The 16830-nt window shown below is 44.4% G+C and overlaps 1 protein-coding gene across 1 annotated transcript in view; it reads left to right on the top strand.

The window, feature by feature from the left end:
* The window catches only part of USP44 (ubiquitin specific peptidase 44), a 53046-nt gene extending 39657 nt beyond the window's left edge, over positions 1-13389 (top strand). The window contains exon 6 of the mRNA XM_075344816.1: positions 10015-13389. Within this exon, the coding sequence (XP_075200931.1) occupies positions 10015-10181 (167 nt within the window). The 3' untranslated portion in view covers positions 10182-13389. The remainder of the gene's footprint in view (positions 1-10014) is intronic.
* Positions 13390-16830: the final 3441 nt, after the last annotated feature.

Here is a 16830-nt window from a genome sequence, read left to right as displayed (position 1 = left end):
GGTCGCAGTAGCGACCTGTATAACGATCTCAGCAGTCACTGTGACCCTGTCACACAGTGTCAAACACAGCGATGTGTCCTGGCCAGCAGGACATCACCTTTGAAGAAAATGGCCTGGACCATTCTGCAACGACTAGCGATCTCGCAGCAGGGGCCTGATCGCTGGTAGGTGTCACACATAACGAGATCGCTAACGGGATCGCTACTGCGTCACAGAAACCGTGACTCAGCTGCGCTCTCGCTAGCGATCTCGTTATGTGTGACGGTACCTTAACCCCTTCAGCCCCCAGCCTGTTTTCACCTTAAAGATCCGGCCATTTTTTTGCAATTTTGACCAGTGTCACTTTGACAGGTTATAACTCTGGAACACTTCAACGGATCCTGGCGATTCTGACATTGTTTTTTCGTGACATATTGTACTTCATGTCAGTGGTAAATTTATGCCGATATGTTTTGCGTTTATTTGTGAAAATTTCGGAAATTTGGCGAAAATTTTGAAAATTTCGCAATTTTCAAAATTTGAAATTTTATGCCCATAAATCTGAGAGATATGTCACACAAAATAGTTACTAAATAACATTTCCCACTTGTCTGCTTTACACCAGCGCAATTTTTGAAAAAAAAAAATTAAGTTAGAAGGGTTCAAAGTTCATCAGCAATTTCTCATTTTTCCAACAAAATTTACAAAAAAAAACTTTTTAGGTACCACATCACATTTGGAGTGATTTTAGAAACCTAGGCGACAGAAAATACCCCAAAGTGACCCCATTCTAAAATCTGCACCCCTCACTCTGCTCAAAACCACATCCAAGAAGTTTATTAACCCTTTAGGAGCTTCACAGCAACCAAAGCAATATAGAAGAAAAAATGAAAATTTTACTTTTTTAACACTAAAATGTTACTTTAGCCATAAAAATTTGTATTCTCACAAGGGTATCAGGAAAAATGCATCATAAAATGTATCGTGCATTTTCTCCTGAGTATGTAGATACCTCATATGTGGTGGAAATCAAATGTTTGGGCAGACGGCAGGACTCGGAAGGCAAGGAGCGCCATTTGAATTTTTGAGTGCAAAATTAGCTGCACTCATTAGCGGACGCCATGTCGGGTTTGAAGACTCCCTGAGGTGCCTAAACAATGGAGCTCCCCCATAAGTGACCCCATTTTGGAAACTAGAGCCCTCAAATAATTTTCTAGATGTTTGATGTGCACTTTGAACCCCTGGGGGCTTCACAGAACTTTATAACGTTGAGCCGTGAAAAGAAAAAAATTTTTTTTTACCACAAAACTGTTGCTTCAACCAGGTAGCTTTTTTTATCACAAGGCTATCAGGAAAAAATGCACCATAAAATGTATTGTGCATTTTCTCCTGAGTACGCAGATACCTCATATGTGGTGGAAATCAAATGTTTGGGCACACGGCAGGACTCGGAAGGCAAGGAGCGCCATTTCACAGCAAAATTGGTTGGAATTATTAGCGGACGCCATGTTGCGTTTGGAGACCCCCCTGAAGTGCCTAAACAATGGAGCTCCCCCACAATTGACCCCATTTTGGAAACTAGACTCCTCATGGAATTTATCTAGCTGTTTAGTGAGCACTTTGAACCCCTGGAGGCTTCACAAATGTTTGTAATGTTCAGCCGTGAAAATATTTTATTCTTTTTTTTACCACAAAATTGTTTTTTCAAACAGGTAGCTTTTTTTTTCACAAGGGTATCAGGAAAAAATGCACCATAAAATGTATTGTGCAATTTCTCCTGAGTACACAGGTACCTCATATGTGGTGGAAATCAATTGTTTGGGCGTACGGCGGGGCTCAGAAGAGAAGGAGCGCCATTTCACAGTAAAATTGATTGGAATTATTAGCAGACGCCATGTTGCATTTGGAGACCCCCTGAGGTGCCTAAACAATGGAGCTCCCCCACATGTGATCCCATTTTGGAAACCAGACCCCCCCCCCCCCATACAAAAAAATTAGTTTGGCGAAATAAAAAATACAGACATCAGTAAAAAAAAAAAAAAAATGAATAAAAAATTATGAGCGCCTGCCACTAAGACAAGTGCCAAACGTGAGAGCAATGCACGAGTCTCGCATCACATCATCCACTCCAGTCTGGAAGCGAGCAACTGCGCTGGATAATGCGATGCGAGAGGGCAGGGCGGCAGATAAGAAAGGGCGCAGTGGATGGAGGAGCGGCAGAGGATGGGAAAGGGCGCAGCGGATGGATGATGGGAAATGGCGCAGTGGATGAAGGAGCGGCGGAGGATGGGGGGGAGGGAGGTGAGATGGGGATACCTACCTTACAGGATGGATCTAGGCAGCAGGATCACAGCAGACAGAAGAGGCAGCAGATGAAGGAGGCAACAGATTGAGGAGTGTGAGAGGGGGCAGTAGATGAAGAGGATGGGAGAGAGCAGGCAGCAGATCGGGGAGGGGGGCAGAGTCTGATGGGAAAGAGAGATGGCACATGGAGGAGGGGGGGGCCCCGGGGGGAGGGGGGCCCCCAGAACATGGAGGGGGGAGGGTGGCTTGCAGCATATGTGGCGGGAGGGTGGCTTGCAGCACATGTGGTGGGAGGGTGGCTTGCAGCACATGTGGCGGGAGGGTGGCTTGCAGCACATGTGGCGGGAGGGTGGCTTGCAGCACATGTGGCGGGAGGGTGGCTTGCAGCACATGTGGCGGGAGGGTGGCTTGCAGCACATGTGGCGGGAGGGTGGCTTGCAGCACATGTGGCTTGCAGCACATGGAGGGGGAGGAGGTGTAGTGGCGATGGAGAAGGGGCAGCCGATGAAGGAGGCGGCGGCCGATCGGGAACAGTGGGGGCCGATTCGGGGGCAGCAGCGGCTGAAAAAGGTGTGTGCGACGGCGGCGGGGACAGTGGCGAGCGTGGTGGCGGGCGGGGAGATTGGGGACAGCGGTGGATCGGGAGCAGCGGCGGGGCGATCAGAGACAGCGGCGGGGCTGGCGGTGGCGGACGGGGCGATCGGAGACAGCGGCGGGGCTGAGGCTGGCGGGCGGGGCGATCGGAGACAGCGGCGGGGCGATCGGAGACAGCGGCGGGGCGATCGGAGACAGCGGCGGGGCGATCGGAGACAGCGGCGGGGCGATCGGAGACAGCGGCGGGGCGATCGGAGACAGCGGCGGGGCGATCGGAGACAGCGGCGGGGCGATCGGAGACAGCGGCGGGGCGATCGGAGACAGCGGCGGGGCTGGCGGGGCGATCGGAGACAGCGGCGGGGCTGACGGGGCAATCGGAGACAGCGGCGGGGCTGACGGGGCGATCGGAGACAGCGGCGGGGCTGACGGGGTGATCGGAGACAGCGGCAGGGCTGGCGGTGGCGGGCGGGACAATAGGAGACAGCGGCGGGGCTGGCAGGGCGATCGGGGACAGGGGCGGGCGGCGGGGGCAGCAACTTACCGATGGCCACCCGCAGAGACCGCTCTCCTCGGCTTTCAGGGACGGACACAGGTCACCGGCACCAGATCCACGGTGATTGGAGAGATCGGTCACAAGACTGGTCTCTCCAATCAGAGCTGGGGGCGGGTGAAGCACCGATCACCCAGCTCCAGCCAATGGCCAGTGCTACAGCAGCACTGATCAGGGCTGGATTTCAATGTTCCAGCCATTTTCAATGGCTGGAACATTACAGTGACTGTAATTGGCTGAGCGGCGTTCGTCAGCCAATCACAGCCTCTGTAGGTTCGGGGAGGAGGCACCACCCCTCCTGAGGTCAGGAATCTACTGTTTAATTAAACAAATTGCACTCCCCGGGGCTCCGGGACCGCGATTTCGCCATGACGTACTGGGTACGTCATGGGTCGTTTAGCACCATGTCACCATGACGTACCCAGTACGTCAAGGGTCGTTAAGGGGTTAAGGCCATGTGCACACAAGAGAAAGTAACTGCAGATTTTGCTGCGGAAAACGCGCGGATTTTCTAAATTTTACAGATAAATCCGCGGATTTACACAAGTACAGACACTCCCCATGTTATCCTATGAGATTTGGGGAGTGCTGTATCAATGCTGCGGTATTTACGGCTGCGGAAAATGCTGCGGATTTCCCGCAGCTGCACATAACTGCATGTCAATTATTCATGCGGAATTATCTGTGGAATTCCTGCCTTTCCACTACGGAGATACAGGGTGGGAAATCTGCAGGAATTCCGCACGAAATCTGCACTGTTTCCGCAGGTTTACTGCAACAATTAGGCAGAAATACCGCATCAATGGATAGCTGCGAATTCCAGGGAGTTGCTGCGTGGACCTGCAGCAATACCTTCCGTGGGCACATGGGCTAATCGTCCAGATCACTGGATATTTCCAATGTGAAACCCTGGATTTAAGTGAGCTTGAGCTGTATAAAATTTCCTGATGCTCTTACCAGTTAGCCAACAAAAGATTCTGGAGTCAGAGTTCCAAACCATTAGGCTCTGGAATAGAGAAGCGTTTCCCTGAATATCTAGTAAATTTTACTTGGATTTTATAGGTCACCAAGCCCCGCATGCTGGAAATTCTGTGGTTGTGAAACATTTACCGATGAAGTGCCCCAATGCTTTAAAGGTGTTTTCTATTGCCCATGCTTGGCCCCCAATATTGTGTGTTTACATATGTAATATATAAACGCACACACATACACACATTATGCATTCATATCCAAGTAAAGCAGAGCCTGGATGCCTTTCTTTAAAAATATAATATTACCAGTTATGTATATTAGATTTTGTGACAGGGTGTTGATCCAGGGAACTAGTCTGATTGCCGTATGTGGAGTCAGGAAGGAATTTTTTTCCCCATTGGAGCTTATTTGACACATTTGGGTTTTTTTTTGCCTTCCTCTGGATCAACATGTTAGGCTACGGGTTGAACTAGATGGACTAAAGCGGGCTTTACACACTGCGATATCGCCCGAATTTTGTCGTTGGGGTCACGGTTTTGGTGACGCACTTCCGCAATCGTTAGCGATATAGCTTTGTGTAACAGCGTTCAGCGATGTAAAATCGTCGCAAAAGCGTGATTTATCGCTGATCGGCTACACGGGTCCTAATTCCCAAAAATCGTTACTTCAGCAGTAACGAGGTTGTTCCTCGTTCCTGCGGCATCACACATCGCTGCGTGTGACGCTGCAGGAGCGAGGAACGTCTCCCTACCTGCCTCCCGGCCGCTATGCAGAAGGAAGGAGGTGGGCGGGATGTTACGTCCCGCTCATCTCCGCCCCTCCGCTGCGATTGGGCGGCGGTTCAGTGACGTCGCTGTGACGCCGCACGGACCGCCCCCTTAGAAAGGAGGCGGTTCGCCGGTCACAGCGACGTCGCCGGACAGGTAAGTATGTGTGACGGCTCTGGGCGATGTTGTGCGCCACGGGCAGCGATATGCCCGTGTCGCGCAACAGATGGGGGCGGGTACGCACACTAGCGATATCGGGACCGATATCGCAGTGTGTAAAGTAGCCTTTAGTCTCCCTTCAACCTTAAAAACTTAAAACTATGAAACTTTGAAGGCTGCTTTCACACCTCCGGTTTTAGCAGAGCCGGCTAATCCGGCTCTAAAACCTATGCAACGGATGCGGCGATAATACCCCATCCTTTGCATAAGTTTTTGACATGCGGCCTGTACGTTTTTTGCCGCTTGCGGCAGGCTACTGAGCATGCGCAGTGGAAAAAACCGCATGCGGCAGCCCTATGCGGTGTTTGCCGCAGGACGCCGCATGCGGCGTCCATAGGCATGCATTGCAAATCGTGCCGCATCGGCTGGATGTGGCGCGATGCGGGTTTTGCTGGACAAAAAAAACGTGCCAGGCAACGTTCCATCCGGCCGCCGCATCGGCTAAAACCGGACCGAACGCAAGCCCATGCGGCACAATATGGCACTAATGTAAGTCTATGCAAAAAAAAAAAACCCGCTACCGGCGGCAAAAAAAAAAAGATTGCGTTTTTTCTGCAAAGCGCCGGATTGTGCCACACAGGAAAAACCGGATGTGTGAAAGCAGCCTAACCATTTTCACTGAAGGTTTTTAGAGACTGGTGAAGGAGCACGTTAGTGTCAGTATGGGGGAGGGCAAGGTGTCCGTAAGTATAAATCCTTTTGTTGTTTTAGACCGGGCCATTTGTAAAATAAATTATGGGCTTAAACAATCTAAATACTAGTCAACACTGCGTACCCTTTACTATACTTATATAAGGCCATAAACTCCACTGCAATATAAACAACCAAACAAAAAAGTATAAGGCCTAAAATTAATTTTTCTTTAACATATTAAAATCAAAACATTACATATGACATTTATGGAATGGTGATACAGGTACTGGGAATAGACAGAAAAACTGCATAGAGTTGTAATGGTTCATATAAAAGTACAAAAACTACCCAGTGGGGATGGATGGAATTCTCTGTCTCTATTTAGTAAGTACTCCATCTAATCTTCTAATGTTAGTTACATGGGCCATTCATGTAATCGGGCTACATGCGGTCTTTAGGGTTATCTATGCTTATTCCTGTTTGGGCACCATGATTTAGATTCACTTGAGCCCCCCCCTGCCGGACATTTAAATAAACTGGCTCTTAAAAGGCTAGGATATCCCTACACTAGGATTGTTGGATATAAAAGTATTTGTGATGCACTTTGCACTTTGGCATTAGACACCTTGTCATTGTGCAATATACAATATCATGTTTATACGCAAACACTGTTCTATATAGAGGTGTATATATCTTTTTAGCACTGTGCACTTTGACATTAGACACCTTACCTCATTGTGCAATTTACAGTGGTTTGTTTACAAAAATTAGGTTTAGTTCTTAAATGAACAATATATATATCGTGTACAGATATTTATATTTGCACTTTTGTATAAAGCAATAATATATCTGTCCTGCTGTGTACTCTTTCTAGGAAAGTCCTTTGTACTTTGTGTTTTTGTTTTTGTTTTTTTTTGTACTAGACATTTGAATTCAAGAATGAATCTATTGACACACAAGAATATATTTATATTTTTTACTAGAATACCCGATTTATTATGTCTATTTCCCTTAAGGAACAATGAACACTTTACTGTGTTTATTATATTTATTGGATGTAGACACCTTTTAATAGTAACTTTTGTATTGCTCATATGAACCATTACAACTCTATGCAGTTTTTCTGTCTATTCCCCGTACCTGTATCACCAGTCCATAAATGTCATATGTAATGTTTTGATTTTAATATGTTAAATATTAATTTTAGGCCTTATACTTTTTTTGTTTGGTTGTTTATAATCTAAAAACTAGCTATTAAAATTAAATTCCAATAAAATGTGGTGGGGATCTGTGAGTAAATTGAATCCATGACTTAGGTGCTAGCCTAAAAATACATGACTATAATAAAGATATTACGCTGCACACTATCCACTAAAAATATAAACATGAAAAATGGTAAAGCATTACTGCTATAGGGATACTATGAACAATGACAAATACATTTAGCTATCTGGAAAACATAAAATACATGAAAAATGGTATTGCAAAACTGCTATGAATATTTGAAAATAGTAGAGATGTTTAGCAAATGTATTGATCAATGCAAATGAGCCCGAAAACCAACGACAAGGTAATCTCTAATTTTTTGGAACCTAACCTTAATGCCTCTATGTGCTATTAAAAATCTGCAAGTATTGGCAGACAGGCTCCTGGCTATATAAGATCTTGAATAGACTCTGGTAATAGGGTGGGGTTCTGGGTTCTCAGTGAGAAGAGACTACATGCTATTCAGAAAAAAGACTGACTTGAACACCTATATGTGTGAATTAGGTGCTAGCTTAAAAATACATGACTATAATAAAGATAATAAGCTGCACAGTAACCACTATAAAAATATAAGCATGAAAAATGGTAAAGCATTACTGCTATAGGGATGCTATGAACAATAAGAAATACATTTAGCTATCTGGAAAAAATGAATATATGAAAAATGGTATTGCAAAACTGCTATGAATATTTAAAAGTAGTAGAGATGTTTAGCAAATGTATTGATCAATGCAAATGAGCCCGAAAACCAACGACAAGGTAATCTCTAATTTTTCGGGAACCTAACCTTAATGCTTCTATGTGCTATTAAAAATCTGCAAGTATGGGAAGACAGGCTCCTGGCTATATAGGATCATGAGGCATTAAGGTTAGGGTCCCGAAAAATTAGAGATGACCTTGTCGTTGGTTTTCGGGCTCATTTGCATTGATCAATACATTTGCTAAAAATCTCTACTACTTTCAAATATTCATAGCAGTTTTGCAATACCATTTTCATGTATTTCATTTTTTCCAGATGTATTTTTCATTGTATCCCTATAGCAGTAATGCTTTACTATTTTTCATGTTTATATTTTTATTGGATAGTGTGCAGCTTATTATCTTTATTATATTCATGAATCCATGACTTGTCATAGCAGTTGCCTGCAGCCACCTTTTAGGTGGACCTCCATGCATAGCTCTAAAACTCTTTTTGAGTTTAGAAGTTGTCCACTACTTTAACTGATTGCCTATTCTTTCCCTAGGATAGATCAATGTCTGATCGGCCAGTTTCCAACACCACGCACCTCTGCCAATCAGCTGTTCTCGGTCCCGTCAGCAGACTTCCGTAAATTTTCAGATCTGGAGCTGATATGTCTTCTGATAGTGGCGGCGGCCTGTGCCTCCTATTGATTTGAATGGAAGGCAGACATGCAGTACCCTGCCAACCATCAGTTGACATGGAAGCTCCGGAACTGAGCATTTCCAGCCGCCTTCTGTTGACCCAGGGTCCGAGAACAACTGATCGGTAGGATGTTGGACCCTGGCCGATCAGACATTGCTAACCTAATCCTGAGGATAGTCTGTCAATGTTCCAGTAGTGGCCAACTTCTGTAATCTTAGCAGTTTATAGCCATACACAGTAAGCACCCTTAGTGGTTAAATCATTAATCGAACTCCACTAAGAAAATAAAGTCTGAAACAAATAGAGTATCAAAATTTGGCCAAACAGAATTGTTGACATCAATTTTAATAAAGGAACATGTCTGAGGACGAGACACACACTCTTATTTTGGTGTTATCATAATGAAATATAACATAACTTTTGTGTGTATATATAATCTATACAATAAATCTGATTTAGGCTGCTTTCACACTACGTCTTTTTAACATGCGTCCTGAACGTTTTTTTGCTGCAAAAGCGGATCCTGCTTTTACAGCAAAAAATGCATGCAAACGCATGTCTTATTTGCAGGATCCTGTCACTGGATGTTTAGGGGCGGGCATTGGAGTCATGTGATCGGGAGTGAGGGAAACTAAACGTGCCAGACTGGGAGCCGGCATCTGACAGCTGCGAGTCTCGTAACCAAGGTAAACATCGGGTAACTTGCTTGGATACCCAATATTTACTTTGGTTACAAGCGTCTGCAGCTGCTAGGAGCCGGGCTCCCTGCACACGTTACCAACGTAAACATCGGGTAACTAAGATAAGTGTTTACCCGATATTTACCTTGGTTACGAGTGTCTGCAGCTCTCAGGTGGGGGAGAGGGAGGGGGAGAGACAGGGGGGGAGAGACAGAGAGGTAGGAGAGAGATAGACTGATCACGGAGGCTGGCTTCTGGGCATGCTCAGTAGAGCAAGCAGGATCCTGCCTATCAGCATGCCAGCGTTCACATGCGTTTGCGTGCTGTTCAGTCAGGATCCAGCAATTTGCAGAAGTTGGACGCAGCTCAAAAACGCTACAAGTAGCGTTTTTGAAAGATGTTAAAAAACTGCAAGTCGCTGGATCCTCACTATAACGCACGCAAACGCAGGTGAACGCATATTGACGCAAGTCCATTGCAAATGCATTGAAATGAAAACGCATTTGCACTGGATCCGTTTCTGCGTTAAAAAAACGTTCAGGACGCATGTTAAAAAGACGTAGTGTGAAAGCAGCCTTATACATATAAAATAATATGCATTTATATATGTGTGTAATATCTTTTCTTGCAGTGATGAATGTTGACAATGTTCTGTTCTTCCTTTAGGATTCTGGGTGCATTGTAATGACTCCAAGTTGCACACTTGCTCAGTTGAAGAGGTGTGCAAGGCCCAGGCTTATATTATATTCTACACCCAGCGTGTCACTCAGGAGAACGGACACTTGTCTAGTAGACTTCTAAGTCATGGCAGTCCACCGTCCACACCATGCTGAGACAATAAACGCTCATTACAATCTGAGCATCATGGCAGCTTACAGTGTTTTCTCTTTCCCTGTGTAATGGATGTTGTTACCCTGTCACTCGGGAGAAAAATTACCCTATATGATATGGGCTGAACAAATTTGTATGTCTTTTTAATGTTTCTGAGCAGGTTGCTTATAGTGAAGGTCAATAAACCACCCTACCAGAAGGTGTCAGCACCGTAAACGTAAGAATGTGATATTTCTCATGTACCATATGTTTATACAGTCTTGTATGGTATTAAGCTCTCAAATAGAATAAAGTGATTTTAACATTTGTATATTAGCAATGTATAACTTTCTATAAAACCATTTTTTACTGTTCTCATGTAAGTTTTATTATTCATACCTCAGGCTGCATTTTTCACTTTGTGATTCATGAATGTCATTTTCTGGTTTTAGAAAATTTTATTTCTCCCTTTCATTTTAATACATTATGCCTTGTATTTTTACAATTTCTTGTGCACCTGTCTATTCTTGTCCGCTACAATCCAGTCTGATTATTCATCAGTTTTTGAGCATTGCATCCAGCTAAAGGAAAAAAAAGTGGACTTTTTATTTCAGGTTGGGATTTTCAGACCATTGTTTTTTTGCCCACTCACAGGTTACAGATCTATCATGCAATACCCACAGCTTGCTAATGGTTCTTACTGAACCGAAGTGTGCCTGTGATTTATGCCACAGCACATAGGTATTTTAAACAATCATTCACACAGATTAAGGATATAGTGTCAAGCAGTAGAACATCTGGTCCATATGTCATCAGAGTTCCCTACCTATCTGAACGCTTCCATCTTTAACCCTTTCCCTGTCAAGGATTTCTCATATATCCTTGCAGGGTGCCAACTCAGAAGCCATGGATGTATAAGATAAGGCAATCTGTCAGTTAGATCAACCCTCCTAAGCCATCTATATGTGCAAAGGTCATAGAAAGCTGGATAAAGTGATACCTTGATGTCTGTGATCCAATGTCTTAGACCAGAAATTTTAGTCCATGTTTTAACAATTAACAGTTGATGACCGTATCATAGGAGGCTGACTCCCCACCCTTTATAGGGACAGGAAACACAAAGGTTAAATAGCCCCACCCCACCTCCTTTTAGTTTTTTCCTGTCCCTATGGGGCATGAAGAGGTTTGAAACAGGCTCTTGGCCAATAGCAGAGTCTATTCCGTTGGTTTACTATACTTCTTACTGAGCAGCTGAGGCTAATCGCCGAGGGCCTGTTGCCTTTGTTGGCTGCTCCTGTTTTCTTGGGACTCAGGACCGGTTTCAACCACTCTCATGTGCTCCTATCAATGATGAGTGGTTCAGACTGCGGTCCTCTTCAAGCTCCCTTGTCTGTCTCTATCCCCACCATACTCCTTCGTTAGACAGGCAGTTCAGCTTCTGGCAATGACGTCAGATGCAGCGCCCAGAATTGACGTCATCACAGCCACGCTCCTGAATAACTGTCACATCCTATTGTATTTTACGGGATGATGTGGTGGAATGCATGCCTGTTTTCAGAATTAGGCCTTCTTTGCGAAAACCAGGAGGGCTATTAGCATGGTAATTTCACAAAGCACACATGCATGCATGGCAGGGGAAATCCACAGGTGGCTCTCCCAAAAAAAAATCTTTGATTGTGCTCTGTGTGCTGTACCCTGTGATGTGCCCAAATACAGAGTCTTGACTGGACGCGAGAGAGGAGCCACATTTGGTTGGGTGACTGGGTTGGGTCTCAGTCGCTTACCTATAAGTAACCCTGACTGAAGACACCCGAATTAAGGTAGGACATGACCTCTACTACATACTAATGATGCCTGAGATTGAGGGTATATCTTCCTCTCGCTCCACTATGGCCGAGCCCAGCACAAACCCAGGCCTAGTAAGTATATCCTGATATGGGTATCCCCCTTTTATCTTTGGGTTCAGGGCAGGGTTGTTTTTTTTTTTCTACCCTGTCTCCCCTCTTCTTGGGACTAAAACCCTGCATCATAGACTGAAGAAAAAATGGCAAACCGTAAATGTGCCATCTGCTGCAACAAGTTGCCATATAGTTTCTCATAAATAGACAATTATAAGTGTTGTACTAACAAAATGGGAATAGAAGAACAACCTTCCCTAATGGATGAGATTAAGCATATGGTTTGTGATGAAATCGAGACCTCTTTCTTCCTTCTTTAGATTCCTTTCTCTAGCACCATCCTAAGCAATAAAGGAAAATAATATGGGATGAGGACTCAGAATCTGAGGAAGCCCAGGTATTGGATTCTGAAGATATGCTAAAAGGAGAATTAACCTCTGCTCCCTTTAGGCCCCAAGAAAAAAGAAAATACAATTTTTCCTTTCCCCCATGAGAGCACCACATGAGAGAGGGATCCTTCCCACCAGAACAAGAAACCTACTGAATAAAAGGGCGGTACCTCTACCCTGGACAGTTGGATTCCTGTCCTTTTGTAGGGAACCTACACTAATGACGGAACTACATTTGACACCCTGGAATTAGGAAGGTCACTTCTGATTCAGAAAGTTTTCATACCAAATTTGGTCTACCTTACTTAGAAGTAGAAAGCCACTGTTAACAACAAGAATGTATGGCACGACCTGGGGGAAACATTTTATCAAGTAATCTGGGTCAGCTTAGTGAAGAAGTTCCTGTGTGACCTATTCTAGAGTTCCACAATATCTGGTGACTAAGGGAATACAAATATCAAAAACCAGTCATAAAAATATAATTAGAACATTAAAATCATATGGACCCACAGGTATCAATATGCACAAAAGTACACTGGATGTATAAACATGAAAGATGGCATGGCGTAGCAGGGGGATGGAAGCCCAGGGCCTATACTTAGCCTAATTAGCCTCACCCTGCCTGTCAATAGAGGAAATATGCCCTGATTTTATGTGGTACCCCTGCTCCACAATGGCTGTCCCTCCCTGAAACTCGCACACGCTCTGTGTAAAAATACATAAGGGGAGGGGGATTTTTAGAGAAATCACAGACCCACTGCAAGTACTGAATACAGGCCAAAATCTGTCAAAGATCATCCAAAGCGCTCCATAGGCCAATACTTAGCTTCATAAGAAACTTCCTTCTTTATCTTTAACTTTGTCTCACGTATAACAGGAACCAGAGGATCGATGGAGAGAGCTTGTGGTTAAAATCCCACTAAGTTGGATGCCTATTCTTTATTTCTGAGTCATTTTAATAAAAGAATTTCTTGAATACACAGTATATTCGCTTTTTTCACAAAGCAGTGCCTGATTTATTCTATATTAAAATCCCACTATCGTCACATCGGTCATCTGTATGTGTGAAGCTATCTTGGTACTTTGCAGTCTACTTATTCGCCTCAACGCGTTTCCGAGTGTTAACAGTTCATCAGAAGCCCAGTTAGGACCGTAATCTATATTGATAAATTGAGGGCCTGGACTAAAAGCCCCTGTTGTGACTCCCTCAACAACACCAAAAAAGCCTATGCCAGCTCAGGCAGTGCAGAGATATGCTGGCAGCATGGTGCATAAAGCAGGTAGGTCCTCCAAATTATTCTACAGTTCCTTTAGAAGGGTTTAGACATGGGATTATTCACCAGTACTCTCAGGGTGCAAAAACAGCTATAGCCTTGTATAATAGTGACCTAGCAGGCAGTAGATGGATTGCTATAGATTTATCAGAGCGTGTGATAGAGACAGACCAGTACATATTACAAAAGTACCTCTCTGGGATCAGAACTTGGTACTCAAGGCATTATCTGAGCTCCCCCCCCCCCCTTTTAGATGTCAGGAGGTCTCTAGTTGATTATGTTTTAAGGACTAAACCATGGAGGAAGATCCAGTCACTGTTTGTCTCCTTTCAGGGTCCTAGGAAATCCTAGGGGTATCAAAGGGCACTATAGCGAGATAGATTAGGAATGTCATTAGCTTAGTGTAATAATAGGCCCTGCCATGGCCTGATCGAACAAGTAAAACAAAGTCCAGCTCAAACGAACAGTTGCTTCTTTATTTCTTGAGAATTTCAAATACATGGCACATCAAAATTTTCACAAGAAAACAGTGGTTTCCTTGAGAAAATTTTGATGTCCGTGTACTTCAAATTCTCAAGAACTAAAGAAGCAACTGTTCGTTTGAGCTGGACTTTCCTGTTTTACTTTTCATTAGCTTAGCCTACTCCTCTAGTGGTAATTCAGTTCTGATAGGCATTAAAGCCCATTCTACTAGAGTACTCGCAACTTCCTGCGCTGAGACGGTGGAGGCGTCGATTGACCAGATATGTAAAGCAGTGACTTGGTCCTATCAATCTGCAGGGTGGGCCATAAGTATGGATACACCCTGGGTGGGCCATAAGTATGGATACACCCTGATAAAAAAAAGAGTAAAGTTGAATTCAAAATGGCAGCTTTGCAGATGGCAGCCCTGGGCTCACACTGCCTCAAATGTTTTGCCCCTCCCATGTACTAATATGCCAAAAACGGTAAGTTGATATCAGCAACCACTTCCATTTTATCAGGGTGCATCCATACTTATGGCCCACCCTGTGCTTTCTATAAGCACTATAGATTGGATCTATGCTCACCTGGTGACCTTTTCTTTTGGAAGAGGGGTTCTGGAGGCGCTGGTCTCTCCCTAATTTGCTTTCTCTGTAAAGCCCTTCTCTGGTGCTGTCATGGGGAAAGGAAAAGGCTAAGTTACTTACCAGTAATGGGATTTTCGAGAGCACATGACAAAATCCTTATACCAGTTTCGCCCAGCTTTGCCAAAATGTGCAGAGCAAGGATGTGACACTATAGCTCATCTAATTCATGGCAAGTTGTTTCTTATGCCAAAAATCTTACTGCAATTGGTGCCTGGAGTAAGATTAGGGTCAAGGGGTGTGCCTCTCAATGAATCAGCAGCATCTGACTCAAACAGTTTCTGACTCAGGGCTAGGTGTGTATCACACTAGCAAAGCAAATAAAAAATTCTTTAAAGTCCTTTTAGTATTGACAAAAATACATAGATTTAGCATAGCTGTATCTAACTAGCGACCTATAAAACTAACTTGTCACTTGGCTATTCTTGTGAACGCAACCCAGAAATTCCTGTTTTATTAAGCACTTCACCCAGAAAAATGTTTTGATAAAAAGCAATCAAAGTTAGCAAATCCGATTTACAGGTAAAGTTTCCAAAATGGGGTCACATCTGTTGGGGTTTCCTTGATACTAATATCTCAAGGGCCTTAACATGCAATTTGGCTCCAAAAGGCACTCTTTCCCTTGTGTCTTGCCATGTGCCCAAATGATAGTGGACAACTTTGTGAGAATGAAAACTTAGGGACTAAATGTACATTTTCATAGGAGAAAAAAAAATATAATTTTTTGCCACTTTGAATTAGTTTGCCTTAAGGCCGCTTTACCCGCTGCGATATCGTTAACGATATCGCGCGTACCCGCCCCCATCAGTTGTGCGACACGGGAAAATCTCTGCCTGTGCCGCACAACATCACTCAGACCCGTCACACTACTTACCTGCCTAGCGACGTCACTGTAACCGGCGAAAGGCCTCCTTTTTAAGGGGGTGGTTCATTCGGTGTCACAGCGACGTCACTAAGCGGCCGCCCAATAGAAGCGGAGGGGCGGAGATGAGCGGGACGAACATCCCGCCCACCTCCTTCCTTCCGCATTGCCGGCGGCCGCAGGTAAGGTGAGGTTCCTCGTTCCTGCAGTGTCGCACATCGTACCTGCAGCAGCAACGATAATTGGGAATAGGGGTCATGTCACCGATTAGCGATTTTGCACGTTTTTGTGACGATGCAAAATCGCTCATAGGTGTCACACTTAACGACATCGCTAAAGCGGCCGGATGTACGTCACAAATTCCTTGACCCCAACGAGATCGCTTGAGCGATGTCGTAGCGTGTAAAGCGGCCTTAAGAGTTCACAGACTTTCTTAGTTCTAGTTTGAATACTATAAGCAGTTTACATATTAAAATGATGCGATTTGTGTGGCTCCTCAAAGTCATTGGAGAACTGAATTAACCAAAAAAATAGGTTTCTGAACTTTTTTTTTGAAGAAAAAATGGTCTTGTCAGGTCTAATGATTTAACACATTTTATCGAATATATAACGCTCAGTGTATGTTCAGTATGTGTGTATGTCCGCACTTACAATCACGAAATTTTGCACAGACAGACGCCCCGTGTGACCCAGGGAACGTCATAGACTATGTTTTGACGGGAAATTTTAACCCTGCACTTTAGTTAGTCTCCAAAATCCTGCCTCCATTAAACTGAATGGAGGTGGGAGCTACAGGCTATTAACACTAGAACTACTGGACTCGTGACACCTATATAGAAATACATGGTGCAAAGTAGTCAAAATGACTACCTCAGTAGTTCTAGTGTTAATAGCAACTGTCAGTGGTTGCTATAGGAACAAAATAAACTGTTAGTATAAGAAGCTTATGTGTGAGGTAATAAGATGTCGGTGGGGAGACGGATAGAGAGAGACAGACAGAGAGAAGGAGACAAGGAAAGAGAGGACAGACAGCCCAGGCAAAGAGACAGATGGGGAAAGAGACTGCCTGGCTGTCTCTTTGCCCATCTTTCTTTTTGCCTGGCTGTCGCTTTCCAGGGCTGTCTCTTTGCCCTGGAAAGAGAC

Source organism: Anomaloglossus baeobatrachus, chromosome 4, assembly GCF_048569485.1.
Source record: "Anomaloglossus baeobatrachus isolate aAnoBae1 chromosome 4, aAnoBae1.hap1, whole genome shotgun sequence".
Classification (NCBI taxonomy): domain Eukaryota; kingdom Metazoa; phylum Chordata; class Amphibia; order Anura; family Aromobatidae; genus Anomaloglossus; species Anomaloglossus baeobatrachus.
The sequence above is the reverse complement of the archived record's forward strand: the minus strand, read 5'-3'. Positions and strand labels throughout refer to the sequence as shown.